Source organism: Oncorhynchus keta, chromosome 12, assembly GCF_023373465.1.
Source record: "Oncorhynchus keta strain PuntledgeMale-10-30-2019 chromosome 12, Oket_V2, whole genome shotgun sequence".
In the NCBI taxonomy this organism is placed as follows: Eukaryota; Metazoa; Chordata; class Actinopteri; order Salmoniformes; family Salmonidae; genus Oncorhynchus; species Oncorhynchus keta.
In genome coordinates, this window is record NC_068432.1 from 33,726,756 (window position 1) to 33,747,339 (window position 20,584).

The 20,584-nt window shown below is 45.5% G+C and overlaps 1 protein-coding gene across 1 annotated transcript in view; it reads left to right on the forward strand.

Moving 5' to 3' along the window:
- The window catches only part of LOC118370474 (leucine-rich repeat-containing protein 75B-like), a 42,825-nt gene extending 22,571 nt beyond the window's left edge, over nt 1–20,254 (forward strand). The window contains exon 4 of the mRNA XM_035755487.2: nt 18,914–20,254. Coding sequence (XP_035611380.1) covers nt 18,914–19,517 — 604 coding nt within the window. The 3' untranslated portion in view covers nt 19,518–20,254. The remainder of the gene's footprint in view (nt 1–18,913) is intronic.
- The last annotated feature ends 330 nt before the right edge of the window (nt 20,255–20,584 follow it).

The following is a 20,584-nucleotide window of genomic DNA, read 5'->3' on the forward strand; positions in this document are numbered from 1 at the left end:
TGAAGAGCATGCATTTAGTTTTACTTGCATTTAAGAGCAGTTGGAGGCCACTGAAGGAGAGTTGTATGGCATTGAAGCTCATCTGGAGGTTAGTTAACACAGTGTCCAAAGAAGGACCAGAAGTATACAGAATGGTGTCGTCTGCGTAGAGGTGGATCAGAGAGTCACCAGCAGCAAGGCCATCATTGATGTATACTGTCTTCACGATCACTGTCTTCAAACTCCCTGTCATAAATGAGCCAAGGCACAGCTTGCATGTAATTCCACATCTTTAATTGAAGTGAAACCTTCACAAAAAACAGGTAAACAGAAACCAAATGTGGCGCACACAAACACTCACAGAAAATAAATAATTACCCACAAACACAGGTGGGAAAAAGGCTACCTAAGTATGATTCCCAATCAGAGACAACGATAGACATCTGCCTCTGATTGGGAACCATGCCAACAAAGAAACAGACAAACTAGAATGCCCACCCAAATCACACCCTGACCTAACCAAATAGAGAAATAAAAAGGCTCTCTAAGGTCAGGGCGTGACAAGTAGTTGGTGAACCAGGTGAGGCAGTCATTTGAGAAGCCAAGGCTATTGAGTCTGCCGATAAGAATGCAGTGATTGACAGAGTCGAAAGCCTTGGCCAGGTTGATGAATATGGCTGCACAGTAACGTTATGATATCGTTTAGGACCTAGAGCATGGCTGAGGTTCACCCATGACCAGCTCTGAAACCAGATTGCATAGCGGAGAAGGTACGGTGGGATTGGAAATGGTCGGTAATCTGTTTGTTAACTTGGCTATCGAAGACCTTAGAAAGGTAGGGTAGGATAGATATACAGTGAGCACCATAATTCATTGGACAGTGACCATTTTTTGTTATTTGGGTTTTGTACTCTTATCACTTTGAGTTTGAAAGGATACAATGACAATGAGTGAAGTGCAGACTTACAGCTTTAATTTGAGGGTATTTTCATACATATCGGATTAACCGTTTAACCATTTATATCAAAAGACCCGGTAGACTGAAGAAGACCACTGTAGTGGATGACCGGAGAATACTCTCTATGGTGAAGAAAATCCCTGACAACAGCCCAACAGATCAAAAACACTCTCCTGGATGCAGTTGTAGATGTGTCAAAGTCTACCATATGTAGAAGACTACACCAGCAGGACTACAGAGGGTACACTACAAGATGCAAACCACTGATAAGCCTGAAAAACAGAAAGGCGAGATTACAGTTTGCTAAAAAGCACCTAAAAGAGCCCCTAGAGTTCTGGAAAAAAGTATTGTGGACACATGAGACAAAGATTAACATGTACCAGAGTGATGGATGGAAGAAAGTGTGGGGGAAAAAAATACATGCCCATGATCCAAAGCATACCACCTCATCCGTGAAACATGGTGGAGGGGGTGTTATGGTTTGGCCTGTATGGCTGACAGTGGAACGGGCTTACTTGTCTTCATCGATGATGTGACTGCAGACAGAAGTAGAACAATGAATTCTGAAGTCTACAGAAATATTTTATCTGCTCAGATAAAACTAAATGCCTACAAACTCATTGGACGGCACTTCATCAAGCAACAAGGCAATGACCCTAAACATACTGCTAGAGCAACGAAGGGGTTTTTGATGGCCAAAAAGTGGAAAATCATTGACTGGTCGAGTCAATCACTGGATCTGAATCCAATTGAACATGCATTTTACATGCTGAAGAGGAGACTGAAGGCAATAAGTCCCCAAAACAAGCAGGAACTGAAGATAGCTGCAGTACAGGCCTGGCAGAGCATCACCAGGCAAGATACCCAGCGTCTGGTGATGTCGATGCAAGCAGTCATTGTATGCAAAGGATATGCTACCAAATATTAACAATGATTGCTTTATTCTACATTCTGTTAAACTGTCCAATAATTTTTTTTTGGGGGGGGGGACTGTGTACAGAAGCTTCTATAATTTCCAAACGGTTCATCCGATATGTATGGAAATACCCTCAAGAAGATGCACTTCACTCTCATTTTCATTGTATCCTTTCAAACTCAAAGTGCAAGAGTACAGAACCAAAATAACAAAACAATGGTCACTGTCCAATAAATTATGGTGCTCACTGTAGGTCTGTAGCAGTTTAGGTCTAGAGTGTCTCCCCATTTGAAGAGGGGGATGATCGCGGCAGCTTTCAATCTTTAGGAATCTCAGACGATACGAAAGAGAGGTTGAACAGGCTACTAATAGGGGTTGCAACAATTTCGGCAGATAATTTTAGAAAGAGAGGGTCCAGATTGTCTAGCTCGGCTGATTTGTAGGTTTCCAGATTTTGCAGCTCTTAAAGAACATCAGCTATCTGAATTTGGGTGAAGCTAAGCTAGCCTTAGCTTTCTTAACTGCCTGTGTATATTGGTTCCTGACTTCCCTGAAGAGTTTCATATCACGGGGGCTATTCGATGCTAATGCAGTACGCCACAGGATGTTTTTGTACTGGACAAGGGCTGTCAGGTCTGGAATGAACCAAGGGCTATATCTGTTCCTGGTTCTACATTTTTTGATGAGACAAGGACACCCCTACCGACCAAGCCCTCCCTAACCGGGGCGATGCTAGGCCAATTGTGCGTCGCCCCACAGACCTCCCGGTCGCGGACGGTTACGACAGAGCCTGGGCGCGAACCCAGGGACTCTGATGGCACAGCTGGCGCTGCAGTACAGCGCCCTTAACCACTGCGCCACCCGGGAGGCCCTCGTTCTGTACCTTTTGACTCTGATCTGGATTGCTGAACTTTGCCTGCCCTTGACAGCCTCCACCCTAACTATTCAGGCTCCCGAGTGGCGCAGCAGTTTAAGGCACTGCATCTAGGTGCTAGAGACCCTGGTTCGATCCCGGGCTGTATCACAACCGGATGTGATCGAGAGTCCCATAAGGCGGTGCACAATTGGCCCAGCATTGTCCGGGTAAGGTGAGTGTTTGGCTGGGCTAGGCCGTCATTGTAAAATAAGAATTTGTTCTTAACTGACTTGCATAGTTAAATAAAGGGTAAACATTGTTTTAAATAGCAGCCACTCTACTCATAGCCTCAACACTATCTACCAAGGCAGCATGCTCCTCTCTGTAAATCATCCATCTTCTCACAGCCTTTACCCTAACTACCCAGCCAGGCAGCCTCAGCCATACTGCACTGGAACAATGTCAACACCATTCCTATTCAAGTAAATTTCACGGCTTACTGAAAAAGTGCTTAAGAGTTTGCTGTGAATACTAGTAGCATTTAGGGCACAATTCATAATGGTTTCACTGATAATGGGTATTTGATCATTTGTTGTTTGATTCTTCCCCATCTAACCTCTCTGGTGTTCTCTCTGTTTCTCTCATGCTCCCTCTCTCTCAAGTTGGTCCCATCTTAAAATAATTTCTCACATTGATTGTGTTCTCTTGCTTCTCCCAGATGATTTTCTTTGTGTCGATTTTGTTCAACAGTTGCCTCAGCGAGAGCACAGAGCTGTTCAGCGGTCTGAGCTGGGGCTCTAGGGTAAACGAGAGAGAGAGACATATGTAAACAGGTTTCCCATGCCAATAAAGCCCTAAAATTGAGAGAAGGGGAAAGGGGGAGGGAGAGAGCGAGGGAGGGGGAGGGAAAGAAAGAGGGAGAGAGAGTGTGGGGGGGGGGACTGCAGGGCTACCCATTAGAAGCCCTGTGTTTCATTAATTCCCCCTGCCTAGTCTTACAGTAAATAGGTTACAGCTATAGGCATGTTCTCTCATTTATAGGAAAAAAGGAGTATTACTTGTACAATAGCATACTTTCCAGTGACAGAAAGTCACTGCATTCATTTCAGAGCTCATGCATAAATGAAACCCAGACCTTGCTTTGTTACTTGTCAGCTCAGTCCTAGAACAGTGTGAAAGGTGCAGAGCCATTTTGTCCTGAATTGTTCGGAATCATGTCCCAGGAGAGATCAAAATCTATTTCATTTGTCTGCAATAGCATGTTATCTAGCTCAACAAAAACAAGAAGAAGCACTAACTGTAGCCAATCAAGGGCCATATTCAGCACATAGCATAAGACAACATTCCCCAGGTATAATTAAATCCACTCATGCATTGCACAGCACTTATTTTGATCGCTGATCATTTTCCTGCACTGTAGGAAATGTAAACGTATAGTGTATGAGTTTTAAAAAGGCTTCAAGTTTGTACAGTACTTTACACTGACATTTTAGACTTGATTTGCCCTAACGAAAAATGTATCAACCCCTACAAAAATGTCCATTAATTATAATCCACTTTTCCTGTTGCTGCAGGATTATTTTCCTACTGTAGCAAACTGGCTCAAATTAAGATCCTACATCTGTAGCTGATGAGGGTTTGAAAGTTAAAAATTATGTCAATGGATGGTAGTTAAATTCTCTACTGACCAACTCAATTGGTCACAAAGTTATAACTATATACCTTTAATCACTTTATATGGTACTACACTCAGCGGGCGAGGGTCAATGGTTGTCCAAGCAGCCCAATAGAAAGCATTATCAACTTGAGGTGAATGGTGAAAGAGTAAGATACTGGCTATATGTGCTTTATGGCTGTTGGGCTGTTAGCAAGGGCCCGTAAGTAAGCATTTCGCAGTTAGTCTACGCCTGTTTGCGAAGCATCAATCAAATGCATTTATAAAGCCCTTCTTTTTTTTTACATCGGCCAATGTCACAAAGTGCTGTACAAAACCCAGCCTAAAACCCCAAACAGCAAGCAATGCAGATGTAGAAGCACGGTGGCTAAGAAAAACTCCCTAGAAAGGCCAGAACCTAGGAAGAAACCTAGAGAGGAACCAGGCTCTGAGGGGTGGCCAGTCCTCTTCAGGCTGTGCCGGGTGGAGATCATAACAGAACATGGCCAAGATGTTCAAATGATCATAGATAACCAGCAGCGTCAGATAATAATAATCACAGTGGTTTTCGAGGGTGCAACAGGTCAGTTGGCTTTCATAGCCGATCATTCAGAGTTAGAGAGAGCCCAATGTATGACCATATTAGAGATACATATTTCCCCCAGATCACACAGATCCACAAAGAATTCGAAAACAAATCCAATTTTGAAAAACTCCCATATCTACTGGGTGAAATTCCACAGTGTGCCATCACAGCAGCAAGATTTGTGACCTGTTGCCACGAGAAAAGGGCAACCAGTGAAGAACAAACACCATTGTAAATACAACCCATATTTATGCTTATTTATTTTATCTTGTGTCCTTTAACTATTTGTACATTGTATATATATATATATATATATATATATATATAATATGACATTTGTAATGTCTTTACTGTTTTGAAACTTCTGTATGTGTAATGTTTACTGTTCATTTTTGTTGTTTTTCACCTCATATATTCACTTTGTATGTTGTCTACCTCACTTGCTTTGGCAATGTTAACACATGTTTCCCATGCCAATAAAGCCCTTGAATTGAATTTAATTGAATTGAGAGCAGGTGTGGTAGAGAGAGAGTCCAAAACAGCAGGTCCAGGACAAGGTAGCACATCCAGTGAACAGGTCAGAGTTCCAAGAATGTGACAAATAAAATAGGATTTGATTGAATATAATACCCACTCTGACCCCATCTTTCTGCTACACGTGGAGCTGTCCACCTGGGGCCCTGATATCTGACCCAGACTAGATGCAGGCTAGCAGTGGCATACCGCAGTTTCCAAACCATGGTTGACCAAATCCCTCACCAAAATGGCTGACCTTTATCTCATCATAAGAAGGTTCATGGACATTCTAGTATTCTAATTCTTATTTCTAATTCCGAATTCTATGTGGCTACAGGGTCAGACGATTAGGTTACGTATAGTACTAATCATGCATTTGACAGGCTGTTTATCACTGGCACATGTTCAGTATATACACAGCTACGGTGTGACACACACACACACACACACACACACACACACACACACACACACACACACACACACACACACACACACACACACACACACACACACACACAGGCTGTGACATGGTAAAAAGTTTATCCAAGGCAGATGGAGCAGGTAGGCTTTCAGTCAACTCAGCACGTGTCAGGCCCTGTTTGGCTGACTGGCAATTTCACACTGATCCAAATGTGTGAAACAGATACCTCCAAGGTTATGAGGGTGGTAGGCAGCCTAGTGGTTAGAGCGTTGGGCCAGTAACCAAAGAGGCGCCGGTTGGTATAACCGAGCCTACAAGGTGAAAAATCTGTTGATGTGTCCTTGAGCAAGGCACTTAACCCTCATTTTCTCCAGGGGCACCGTACTAGTATGGCTGACCCTATAGAACAACACATTTTGCTGCACCCATCTGTTGAATGTGACAATAAAACATATTTTATTTTTCAATAAGCATGCAGTATTGTATACAACTTTGCATTGGTTAACTCCGGGCAGTTCAGGTTAATTAGCTACCCTGCTCAAGAGCACAACAGTGTTCTGTCATGATATCACTACCACTACCTGTTGTATCACTACCATAGTTAAGTGACTCCAATAGACTTTGACTCTACACCAAAGTGGTTAATGATACTGAAGCACTTCTCCTTCATTCGTTTACTTACATCACTATGCCTGTTGCCCCAGTGTCTGCTGTTTGAATGTGTTTGGAATGGTCACGACAGCTCTGACTAATCTCTCCTGATCCTTTAATAACCTGAGAGAGATGCTCAAGGTGAGGGAAAGGAGCCAAATGAGTAAACATGTGGGAGGAAGATAGATATCGAAATGAAGAGTTCCTTTTGGCACAGAACTTTTAGAGCAGAGTGAAATGCTTACTCAGAATATGAACAGGACATTAAAGAGTGGAGCTGATTTAAGGAAATCTCAAATTGTAAGTACCTTATGTGAACATGGCCTCATATTGTCTATATCCCCTAACCATTTGATTGAGTATAATTGCCTCCTCATATATATATTAAGTACAAGTAGTATAGGCTTTTTGTGTACTTTACTAAGGGTTGCAAAGGGAGGGTATATTACTGGAAAATGTTCAAGTGTACCAGTAAACTACAATCATTTTGTTATCTTTCAAGGATTTTATATCATCCATCACAATACATCTAGTGGCCCCTTTGAGTACTTTAGATTATCACAGGTGTCTGTAATAATCTCAAATCAAATGTTATTGGTCACATACACATGGTTAGCAGGTGTTATTGTGAGTGTAGCGAAATGCTTGTGCTTCTCGTTAGATATTGCTGCACTGTCGGAACAAGTAATCTAACAATTCCACAACAACTACCTAATACACTCAAATCTAAGTAAAGGAATGGAATAAGAATACATAAATATATGGATGAGCAATGACAGAGCAGAATTGGCAAGATGCAATAGATTATATAAAATATAGTATATACATATGAGAAGGGAAATGCAAGATATGTAAACATTAATAAAGTGGCATTATTAAAGTGACTAGTGATCCATTTATTAAAGTGGCCAATGATTTCAAGTCTGTATGTAGCCAGCAGCCTCTGTGTGTTAGGGATGGCTGGTTAACAGTCTGATGGCCTTGAGATGGAAGCTGTTTTTCAGTCTCTCGGACCCAGCTTGGATGCACCTGTACTGACCTCGCCTTCTGGATAGAAGTGGGGTGAACAGGCAGTGGCTCGGGTTGTTGATGATCTTTTTGGCCTTCCTGTGACATCGGGTGCTGTAGGTGTCCTGGAGGGCAGGAAGTGTGCCCCCGGTAATGCATTGGGGCAGATCGCACCACCCTCTGGAGAGCCTTGCGATTGCGGAGAGTGCAGTTGCCGTACCATGCAGTGATACGGGGCGGTAGGTAGCCTAGTGGTTAGAGCGTTGGACTAGTAGCCGAAAGGTTGCAAGATTGAATCCCTGAGCTGACAAGGTAAAAATCTGTCGTTCTGCCCCTGAACAAGGCAGTTTAACCCACTGTTCCTAGGCCGTCATTGAAAATAAGAATTTGTTCATAACTGATTTGCCTAGTTAAATAAAGCAAAATACAGCCAGACAGGATGCTTTCAATTGTGCATTTGTGAGGGTTTAAGGTGACAAGCCAAATTTCTTTAGCCTCTTGAGGTTGAAGAGGCTCTGTTGCACCTTCTTCATCACACTGTCTGTGTGGATGGTCCATTTCAGTTTGTCAGTGATGTGTACGCCAAGGAACTTGACGTTTCCACCTTCTCCACTGAAGTCCTGTCGATGTAGATGATAATGTGCACCCTCTGTTGTTTCCTGAAGTCCACAATCATCTCCTTTTTTTGTTGACGTGAGTGAGAGGTAGTTTTCCAGGCACCACACTCTGAGCCCTCACCTCCTCCCTGTAGGCTGTCTCATCATCTTTGGTAATCAAGCCTACTACTGTTGTGTCGTCTGCAAACGTGATAATTGAGTTGGCCACGCTGCTTGGCCACGCAGTCATGGGTGAACAGGGAGTATAGGAGGAGCTGAGCATGCACCCCTGATGAGGATCAGGGGAGTGGAGGGGATGTTTCCTTTCTTCACCACCTGGTGGTGACCCGTCAGGATGGGGTTCAGACCCAGGGCCTCAAGCTTAATAATGAGCTTGGAGGGTACAATGGTGTTGAATGCTGAGCTTTAGTCAATAAACAGCATTCTTACATAGGTATTGCTCTAGTCCAGATGGGATAGGACAGTGTGCAGAGTGATGGTGATTGCATCGTCTGTTTATCTTTTGGGGCGGTAAGCAAATTGAACTGGGTCTAGGGTCTGATGCTGCCACAATGCAACCACGCAGTGATGTTGCCATGTTTCCTCCAGACGTGACACTTGGCATTTAGGCTAAAGAGCTCAATCTTGGTTTTATCAGACTAGAGAATCTTGTTTCTGTGGCCACTGTGTTCTTGGGGGCTTTCAGTGCTGCAGACATTTTTTGGGAACTCTTCCCCAGATCTGTGCCTCGACATAATCCTGTTTCGGAGCTCTACGGACAATTCCTTCGACCTCATGGCTTGGGTCAGGGCTGGTCAGGGAGGCCACAGTTCCACTGGACATGGTAACGCAGGGGGAATCATAGGGAGCGGATTAGTCTCTTCCTTATCGATTCAGCTGCGTTTCCAGTGGTGCTGGGGATTCCCTGGCTGGCCAGTCACAATCCCAGGATTTTGTGGAGACAGTGGGTTCTCCAGGGGTGGTCAGAGGAGTGTTCAGGTAGGTGTATGGGAGTTTCCATCAGTGCCATGTCGGTGGAGAGTCCAGACCAGGTTTCCACTGTGCGCATTCCCTCTGAGTATGCCGATTTGGCTATCGCCTTTTGTAAGAAGAGGGTGACTAAATTACCACCTCATCGACAGGGGGATTGTGTGATAAACCTCCAGGTAAACGCTGAGCTTCCCAGGAGTCACGTGTACCCATTGTCACAGGAGGAGACGTTGTATGTCACGGAATCTCTGGGACAGGGGTACATTCGGCCCTCCATTTCACCCGTCTCCTCGAGTTTCTTTTTTGTGAAGAAAAAGGAGGGAGGTCTGCATCTGTGCATTGATTATCGAGGTCTCAATTCCATCACAGGGTTTAGTTACCGGTTTAGTTACCCGCTACCTCTCATCGCTACGGCGGTGGAATCATTTTACAGAGTGTGGTTTTTCACTAAACTGGACCTCAGGAGCGCGTATAATCTGGGGTGTATGTGGGAGGGAGACGAGTGGAAAACCGCGTTTAGTACCACATTGGGGCATTATGAGTACCTCGTCATGCCGTATGGGTTAAACACGCGCCGCGCATGTGTCTCTGGTGCGCAAGGTGCTTGGTAGACTGCTGAAGCATGACCTATACGTCAAGGCTGAGAAGTGTGTGTTCTCCAAACGAGCCTTCTCCTTCCTGGATTATCGCATTTCCACCTCGGGGGTGGTGATGGAGTGTGACCGCGCTAAGGCCGTGCATAATTGGCCGACTCCAACCACGGTGAAGGAGGTGCAGTGGTTTTTAGGGTTTGCCAATTAATACTGGAGGTTTATCCAAGGTTTTGGCCAGGTAGCGGCCCCCATTACCTCACCGCTGAAGGGGGGGGGTGCGTTTACGGTGGTCGGCAGAGTCTGACAGAGCCTTCAATCGGTTGAAGGCACTGTTCACTGATGCGCCCGTGTTGGCGCACCCGGACCCCTCTTTAGCGTTCATTGTGGAGGTGGACGCTTCCGAGGCTGGGGTGGGTGCCGTGCTATCACAGCGCTCGGGTACGCCACCGAAACTCCGCCCCTGCGCTTTCTTTTCAAAGAAGCTCGGCCCGGCGGAGCGTAACTATGATGTGGGGGACCGGGAGTTGTTAGCTGTGTTAAAGGCCCTGAAGGTGTGGAGACACTGGCTTGAGGGGGCTAAGCACCCTTTTCTCATCTGGACTGACCACCGGAATCTGGAGTGTATCCGGGCAGCTAGGAGACTGAATCCGCGTCAGGCAAGGTGGGCCATGTTCTTCATCCGATTTAGGTTCACCATCTCGTATAGACCAGGTTCCCTGAACATGAAGGCCGATGCGCTGTCCCGTCTCTATGACACAGAGGATCGGCCCATCGATCCTACTCCCATCCTTCCAGCCTCTAGGCTGGTGGCATCGGTGGTATGGGAGGTGGACACGGACATTGAGCAGGCGTTACGGGTGGAACCTGCACCTCCAAAATGTCCAAAGGGTCACAAGTACGTGCCGCTTGGTGTTCCTGATGAATTTATTCGATGGGCTCACACCTTACCCTCTTCGGGTCATCCTGGTGTGGCGAGGACAGTGCAGGGTCTTAGGGGGAAGTACTGGTAGCCCACCTTGGCTAGGGACGTGAGGTTCTTTGTCTCTTCCTGTTCGGTGTGCGCCCAGAGTAAGGCTCCTAGGCACCTTCCTAGAGGGAAGTTACAGCCCCTCCCCGTTCCACAACGGCCGTGGTCTCACCTGTCAGTGGACATCTGAGGGTCTCGGTCAGTTTGACCTCTGGTTATCACCCCGAGAGTAATGGGCAGGTGGAGAGAGTGAACCAGGCGTTGGGTATGTTTCTGCGGTCGTATTGCCAGGTCCGGCCAGGGGAGTGGTCAAGGTACGTCCCATGGGCGGAGTTGGCCCAGAACTCACTCCGCCACTCCTCCACGAACATGTCACCATTTCAATGCGTGTTGGGCTACCAGCCGGTCCTGGCGCCGTGGCATCAGAGTCAGACCGAGGCTCCTGCGTTGGAGGAGTGGGTGCAGCGCTCCAAGGAGACCTGGAGGGCCGTCCAGGAATCCCTTAAGCAAGCCGGTTGACGGCAGAAGAGAAGTGCTGACCGCCACCGCAGTGAGGCCCCCGTGTTCATACCGGGGGACAGCGTCTGGCTCTCGACCCGAAACCTACCTCTCCACTTGCACTGCCGGAAGCTTAGGCCGCAGTGTGTGGGGCCCTTCAAAGTCCTGAGGAGGATAATCGAGGTGTGTTACAGATTACAACTCCCTTCCTATTATCGTATTAACCCCTCGTTTCATGTGTCTCTCCTCAGGCTGGTGGTAGCTGGTCCCCTGCAAGAAGGTGAGGTGCCGGAGGTCCCTCCGCCCCCTCTGGACATCGAGGGGTCCCCGGTGTTGGGGTCGGCGGCGAGGGTCCCTGCACTAGAGGCGCCACCAAAGTGGGTCAAGACAGAGGTGGAGCGGGGTCTACGTCCTGCATCAGAGCCGCCACTGCGGAGAAATGCCCACCCAGACCCTCCCCTATAAGTTCAGGTTTTGCGGCCGGAGTCCGCACCTTGGGGGGGGTGTACTGTCACGCCCTGACCTTAGAGAGCTTTTTATGTCTCTATTTTGGTTTATTCAGGGTGTGATTTGGGTGGGCATTCTATGTTCATTTTTCTATGTTTTGGTATTTCTTTGTTTTGGCCGGGTATGGTTCTCAATCAGGGACAGCTTTCTATCATTGTCTCTGATTGGGAACCATACTTCGGTAGAATTTTCCCACCTGTGTTTTGTGGGTAGTTGTTTTCTGTTTAGTGTCCTGCAGCCGACAGGACTGTTTCGGTTTTGTTTCTCACTTTGTTATTTTGTTCTAGTGTTCAGTGTTAATAAAAATCATGAACATTACAACGCTGCGCTTTGGTCCGATCCTTCTTCATCCGACGACCGTTACAAGTAGTGTGGTGGAGATTGAAGGAGAGGAAGAGAAGGTTTGAAGGGAAAGAAATACATCAATGGGACAGCTAAGGTCTTCACTAGACTAACCTAGAATTACTAGACTTAACCTTGAAGGGAGAAAAAAAATCAACTTCATGTTCATAATCTCAAGACCCACCACAATAGCAACATACTGTATGTGAAAATTGAACATTTCTGTTTTGAAGAAAAAAAGATAAAGGAAGATAAGTGTTTACGATGACATAATCTGTGTGCATCGTGATTTTAACCAATAATGAATAGGCATTGCCTACTTATTGGTTGATGATGTCATCGGAAACACTTATCTTCCTCTATATTTTTGACTATAAAACATAGAACAACAGTATATTCCTGTTGGGGTGGTGCTGGAGATTATGAATATGAAGTTGAACATATTTGAAATGTCCCTTTAATAGAGTTTTTTTAAATGCTTACACAAATGAACATGTTAACCAACATCCTGATTACAAATTCACATTAATGCTGATGTGTGCTGAAATAGGGAATAGGGGACGCCTTATATTCTTAATCCTCTGTGAGGTTGCATAAACAGAGCTCCTCTGGCTGAAACATGAGTTGACACGTTTTATCTGTGCTGTCGTGACTGTAGAGACGGATGCTGCCTCTCCCTGGAAATCTCGGGATTTGTGTCAGGTCTTGAAATGGATGTTACCATAACATAGCCTGTATGATCTCAACCAGTGGAGGCTGCTGTCGGGAGAACAGCTCATAATAATGGCTGGAATGGAGTAAATGGAATGGTATCATATGGTTTTCATATGTTTGATACCATTCCATTCACTCCATTTAACTCCATTCCATCCATTATTATGAGCTGTCCTTTCCTCAGCAGCCTCCACTGATCTCAAACCAGAACTGTTTTAAACTAATACTAAATCATAGGTGCTGGCCTCTCCCTATTTTACTTAATGGATTGTTTGTTCAGAGCATTAGAAACTGAAATCTTTAGTTGTGTCTTTAGTTCTGACGTACAGTACCCATGAGACCACTAGAGGGCCCTTTGGTCATTCGACTGTATGAAAGGGCAACAAAGCAGACTATTTCCCATGGGAAAACACTGGGGCCCCACAAGGGTACGTGCTCAGCCCCCTCCTGTACTCCCTGTTCACCCATGACTGCGTGGCCATGTACGCCTCCAACTCATTCATCAAGGGGCGGCTGGGTAGGCTAGTGGTTAGAGCGTTGGACTAGTAACCGAAAGGTTGTGAGTTCGAATCCCCGAGCTGACAAGGTACAGATTTGTCGTTCTGCCCCTGAACAGGCAGTTAACCCTAGGCCGTCATTGAAAATAAGAATTTGTTCTTAACTGACTTGCCTAGTAAAAAAAATGTTTTTTAAAGTTGCAGATGACACAATGACAAGACAGCCTACAGGGAGGAGGTAAGGGCACTCGAAGTGTGGTGTCAGGAAAACAACCTCTCACTCAACATCAAGAAAACAAAGGAGTTGACTGTGGACTTCAGGAAATAGCAGAGGGAGCAGCCCCCTATCCACATCGACGGGACAGCAGTGGAGAAAGTGGAAAGTTTTAAGGTCCTTGGCGTACACATCACGGACAAACTGTACTGGTCCACCCACACAGAAAGTGTGGTGAAGAAGGCACAACAGCGCCTCTTCAACCTCAGGAGGCTGAAGAAGTTTGGCTTGTCACCTAAAACCCTCACAAACTTTTACAGATGCACAATTGAGAGCATTCTGTCGGGCTGTATCACCGCCTGGTACGGCAACTGCACCGCCCTCAACCGCAAGGCTCTCCAGAGGGTGGTGCGATCTGCACAACACATCACCGGGGGCAAACTACCTGCCCTCCAGGACACCTACAGCACCCGATGTCACAGGAAGGACAAAAATATCATCAAGGACAACAACCGTCTGAGCCACTGCCTGTTCACCCCACTACCATCCAGAAGGCAAGGTCAGTACAGGTGCATCAAAGCTGGGACCGAGAGATTGAAAAACAGCTTCTATCTCAAGTCTATCAGACTGTTAATTAAACAGCCATCACTAACACAGAGAGGCTGCTGTCTACATACAGACTCGAGTCATTGGCCACTTTAATAAATCGATCACTAGTCACTTTAAGTAATGCCACTTTAATAATGTTTACATATTTTATATTACTCATCACATATGTAAATATGGTATTTTATACCATCTATTGCATCTTGCCAATGCCGCTCGGTCATCTATCATCCATATATTTATATGTACATATTCTTATTCCATCCATTTAGATTTATGTGTATTAGGTAGTTGTTGTGGAATTGTTCGATTACTTGTTAGATATTACTGCACTGTTGAAACTAGAAGCACAAGCATTTCACTACACTCACATTAACATCTGCTAACCATGAGTATGTGACCAATACAATTATTTGATTTGAGTAAATTCTAGCTATGAAAAGCAATCAGCCTGAGCAGCTAACCCTACATTAACCCAGCCATTAGCTTTACACGAGGGAGTCCATTCTCATTTGGTTCCTGTGCTGCTGTATCAATTCCCTTCTGATGGAGTCGCAGATGGATTTCCCTCTCGTTTACTGTTAAATGAGACCTAATACAGGAGAATCTCAGTGTTCTTGAGATTAATCTTGATTATTATGCAGAGAATCTGGCTGCCTTGGAAAGTATTTGTTTTGTTTGTGTTGTAGAAACTGCCTGTTCTTTGTTTTTTTGTGTTGTAGAAACTTACAGTTCTTTGTTTTGTTTGTGTTGTAGATACGGTCAGTTCTTTGTTTTGTTTGTGTTGTAGATACGGTCAGTTCTTTGTTTTGTTTGTGTTGTAGATACGGTCAGTTCTTTGTTTTGTTTGTGTTGTAGATACGGTCAGTTCTTTGTTTTGTTTGTGTTGTAGATACGGTCAGTTCTTTGTTTTGTTTGTGTTGTAGATACGGTCAGTTCTTTGTTTTGTTTGTGTTGTAGATACAGTCAGTTCTTTGTTTTGTTTGTGTTGTAGATACGGTCAGTTCTTTGTTTTGTTTGTGTTGTAGATACGGTCAGTTCTTTGTTTTGTTTGTGTTGTAGAAACTGCCTGTTCTTTGTTTTTTTGTGTTGTAGAAACTTCCAGTTCTTTGTTTTGTTTGTGTTGTAGATACGGTCAGTTCTTTGTTTTGTTTGTGTTGTAGAAACTGCCTGTTCTTTGTTTTTTTGTGTTGTAGAAACGGTCAGTTCTTTGTTTTGTTTGTGTTGTAGAAACGGTCAGTTCTTTGTTTTGTTTGTGTTGTAGAAACTGCCAGTCCAAGTAGAATGATACTGCTGGCTATAAGCAAAGCAGGCACATTAAATTAGAACAAGACAGAACACTTTTAGTTGTTTCTGTTGTTTTATTTTTTGATGGTAACAGGCAGAGGCTGTGGTGTGAGAAAGGTTGGTTGTGTCCGTGACTCTGAACCAACCAGACCCGTAGGCCCGTGGGTGGCATTCTGCCCATCTTTCTGGGAGGCAGTGGATTTGGAGGGCGGTCCAAGACCGTTTTTGCTGCTCAGCCTCATTAGAACAATATTACAGAGAATATCCCCCTACGCCACCCACACGCCCCGTCTCAGTCTAACTGAAACAGGCTCCTTCTTTCTCTCTTTTTCTTTCTTTATCTCTCTCCCTCTTTCGCTCTCTCACGCTCGCTTTTTCTCTTCTATGTACTCTCTCTCTCTCTCTCCGCCCACACAGTGAGGTGAGAAAGCAGCCAGCTCCAGCAGGAACTGGGAAATACCCACATCCTCTGAGCCCTCTATCTGCCAAGAAACAGAGCAACACAAAACAAAAGTTGATGCATGGCTCTGTTGGCTCAGGAGGTGTAGCCTTCATCTTACAGATATTGCACAAAACAAAAGCCCCAGAGCCACTCTGCTGAGGAGAGCTAAGGAGAGACAGATGGAGCTCCCTGGTGTTCAGAGGGGAGAGTGAACGCACGACAAGTCAATGCCAATGAGGTTTATTACAATATAAAGGAGTGGCTGAGTACACCTTATATTCATTCCTATGGGGAAATCAACTTGCCATTCTAATCCTTATGTATTATTAGAGAGAAGAGGATAGCAAGATAAAAACAGACCGTACGACATGCAGAGCAAAATAACAAGAGAGCAGCACAGGCTGAATGCAGAGGAAGGGAGAGTAGGATGGATGGGAATCGAGAGTAGGAAATAGAGAGAGGGAGTTGATTTATTGCCACCTCGATGAATCAATAAACTCACAACTCTGAGCTCCAGTTAGCCGCTGCTGCAGGCCTTTCCTTGGCTGCTCCGGAGCAGAAAGGCCGACAGATGTGAGGACCAGAGAAAAAACATGTATACTATGAGGCTCCTGCTCTCACACAGCCTAGAAGCAGAAGGTGCGAGGAGAGGGCGTTCAAACCCCCAGGCAAACAGGACTGTGATTAAGAGGAGAGGGAGGGAGCTCAGGCCAGTGTGTGTGTAGTCTGGTACATCTTCCCATGAATGCTGTATATGTAAATCTCTCCATGCCCACTTGTCATTATCATTTCTTTTACAAACGTCCTCCTACTGCAATGTCCAGCTGTAGGCTAGAGGAGGGAGGTCAACCCTCACCCCAAAACCATAACATATACTTCCATGACATATCTAGCTAGAGTCCTGCGCTCCAGTGTCACTTCCGCACGGTGCAGCTGCCTCATAGCTTTGTAATTCATATTTAATCAGACTGTGGCAAAGAGCAGGTTTTTGTTTTGTGCCTCTATTCTGCTTAGTCTCAGAGCCAGTGAAGTGTGTGACGATAGACAATGACAGTGTCAGAGGACCAGTAGCTCCACTCTTCTCAGTTTGAACTCTCCACTTTATCATCTGACGATTGATGTGATCCTTAAATGCCATATACTTTATTTGCCATTACAGCCTTTTTTAAACAGATTTATCTTGTACGCTGAGATAGGGTTGAGTAAAACACATTGTCGGGAGTGCCAGTTAGATGCCTCTGCTCTGTGGAAAAGGGACAGTAGAGCCAATGCCAGCCTTTTGCTGTGGAGGGTGAAATTTTGGCCAGTTCTGAGAGAGGGAGAGAAACGCACACTAATACATGACACTCACCAAAAACACTTCTCAAAGCAATTCTCCTAGTTATCTACTTTCTGTTTTTATTGCCTGGCTGCAGTGGGACCTCGGATCCTCTGTCGTGTTGAACAACATCCATAGTCCCCCATAACAGGACTCTGTAGCTCAATGAACACAGGCTAATTAAAGGGATAATACACCCTAGAAATTAAATGGGATGTGATACGTCATCATGATAAAGTTCTGGTCACTGCTAGTCGGAACTAGGAAACTCTAAAATGTTAGATTTGCTAACTGGTTGTTATACACATTCAATAAGTTAGCAAGTCGGATATTTCAGAGTTTCCTAGCACGTGAACACAGCATAACAAACTATCTAATTTCATAATGGTTTTATAACAATTACCTGCACTCCAGATACAGTGGAGCAAAAAAGTATTTAGTCAGCCACCAATTGTGCAAGTTCTCCCACTTAAAAAGATGAGAGGCCTGTAATTTTCATCATAGGTACACTTCAACTATGACAGACAAAATGAGAAAAAAAATCCAGAAAATCACATTGGAGGATTTTTAATGAATTTATTTGCAAATTATTTCCATGTCTAGAACACATCCCTCTATGACTTCATGACAAAGTATATATTTTGTTCAAATGTCCTCAAAGTGCCCAGTCAGATGAATAACTTTTCTTCCTTCAACTACCATGGACCATGGAGCAAAGCAGTTTTCTGCTCTCGTCTCCCTTCTTGCGGGCTCGCAGGGCCCTTGCACATTGCCATAGCAACCTGACACGCAGCTTTGAGCTAGATAGGCGATCTCTACAAGGTTGAACATGGGGAGATTCACAGGAGGTTGGTGGCACCTTAATTAGGGAGAACGGGCTCGTTCTAATGACTGGAGTGCAATTAGTGGAATGGTAACATATATATATATATATCTAACACATGGTTTCCAGATGTTTGATGCCTTCCATTTGCACCATTATTATGAGCCGTCCTCCCCTCAGCAGGCTCCTGTGGTGAGATTGTAACGCCTAAATTGATAGTGCAGGTTACATCTAGCTAACTACTTCACATGCTGATATTGACTGGTATTGTGTGTAGCTACAAGTAGAGGCTGCTGAGGGGAGGACACACATGGAAACCATTCCACTCATTCCGCTCCAGCCACTACAACGAGCCTGTCCTCCCCAATTAAGGTGCCACCAACCTCCTGTGGTAGCCATGTTTTCTAGCTAGCTACCTAGCCAGGCAGCCTTTCTAGAGAGAGCATTGCGTTGTGGATTTTGTGGTCAACTTGAGCTCTGCAGATTTGCACATACATTTTCACGTTGCTTCCTAATTTATTATTATTTGCGTTATTTAACAATGTAAATCAAATTAATTTGTGGTTTTGAGTCAATTATTCCTTTAAGTTAAGATCATTTGTCTTCACACGCTAGCTGCAGGGGTATCCAACTCTTAACCTATGCACTCCGGCGCCTGCTGGTTTTCTGTTCTACCTGATAATTAATTGCACCCACCTGGTGTCCCAGGTCTAAATCAGTCCCTGATTAGAGGGGAACAATGTAAAAACGCAGTGGAGCTGGCTTCGTGATCCAGAGTTGAGTTTGAGGGCGCTAGAGGATACCTAACTTCCAATATAGGATGCTTGGTCCCAGCTTGGTTATCACCTACACTAAATGGCTATTATGTGCTCCAGAGTCTAGAGAACCAAAACAAAACTTGCAAAGAAGATGGGCGTTTCAATTCTATTCTCTGTGTAGTTTTTAACTGTCTCTGGTCTTTCCATTCACAGTCTTAAAACCACACTGAAGAAGAAACTGACCAACGACGTGGCCAACCTGTCTGGCATCCCTCTGTCTGGCCGAGACATCCACCGGGTGGCCTACTACCTCCAGAGTAGCGGCAACTCTGTGTCGGCCGTGGACCTCAGCTTCACTGAGCTGCAGGACGAGAGCCTGCGTCTACTGCTGCCCTACCTGGGCTCCATGCCCAAGCTCACCACCCTGGCCATCAACGGCAACCGTCTGACGGTGGGCGTGCTGAAGGACCTGACGGAGGTGGTGAAGAACCCCCTCCAGTTCGCCAGCCTGGCATGGGTGGACTTGGGCAACAACGTGGACATCTTCACTGTGCCACAGCCCCTCCTAGTGGCCCTGCGTAGACGCTTCGGCCTCCGGAGCAGCCTGCCCACCATTCCCGAGTATAGCGAGGTGCATGTCTATAGTAGTTATACCCTGGAGACCTCTATTGAAGAACCCAGCCAGTATGAGGAGGAGGGAGAGGAGGAGGAGGAGGGAGAGGGAAAAGAGGAGGAAGATAAGCTGGAGCTAGAGGCATGGGGAGGTGGGGAGAAGTGTGTATCCACGATTGTGGCTCTAAACTACTGTGAGAGGTGATGAGCCAGCGTTGTAATTTGACAACCCTTTGTACCCTACTGTCCCCTCACCTTGGCCTGAGCCCTGCCTTCCGTTTCAGCATGTGTCATCATCGCAGGAGAAGCTTGGGGTCACCAAATTCATAAACCACTCACGAGGAGAAAACCCTGTTTTGTGTTGTCTCTTTATATGTTCCCGGTTGCAGAGAGAGTTCAAGCCAGTTTTGCCAGAAAATTTACATTTGAGAAAAAACAGACTGTTCTTGTGTTGGTAAAGACATAGGTATTCTAGGCACTGCAGTGATATTTTTACTTAGTCCTCCTGCGTATGTCATTCTTTATGAGCAAAGCAATCCTACACAACAGGAATAAGACAGATTAGATTTCACCTGACTGTTTTGGCTTTCTAATGTCAAGTGCTTTTTTCTAATGAGGTACTTCCATGTAGCACATGCAGATTGGATGACACAGTGGGAGGGTTTGTTTCTATAAATATGCTGCTGTGTTTTATTGCACAACACACAACATTTACTAAACGCTGATTTCAAAACAGATGGTTTCAATTATACATCCACCAGATTCACATTTATCCAAAAATAGTTTTTATCTTCCAAGTAGAGCAGACCCGACTAGGCTGTGAACCTCTGAGTGAGCCTCAACTGGCAGGTTCTGGGTCAGGCTGCCCTTGCCCTGAGCTGGGTGCTGGGGAGAGGACACCCTGTCTGTCTGTCTGTCTGTCTGTCTGTCTGTCTGTCTGTCTGTCTGTCTGTCTGTCTGTCAGGGAGGGAGGGAGCTGGGGAGTGGACACCCAGCCTGTCTGTCTGTCTGGGAAGGAGTGAGCTGGGGAGTGGACACCCAGGCTGTCTGTCTGGGAAGGAGTGAGCTGGGGGGTGGACACCCAGGCTGTCTGTCTGTCAGGCTGCCCTTGCCCTGAGCTGGGTGCTGGGGAGAGGACACCCTGTCTGTCTGTCTGTCTGTCTGTCTGTCTGTCAGGGAGGGAGGGAGCTGGGGAGTGGACACCCAGCCTGTCTGTCTGTCTGGGAAGGAGTGAGCTGGGGAGTGGACACCCAGGCTGTCTGTCTGGGAAGG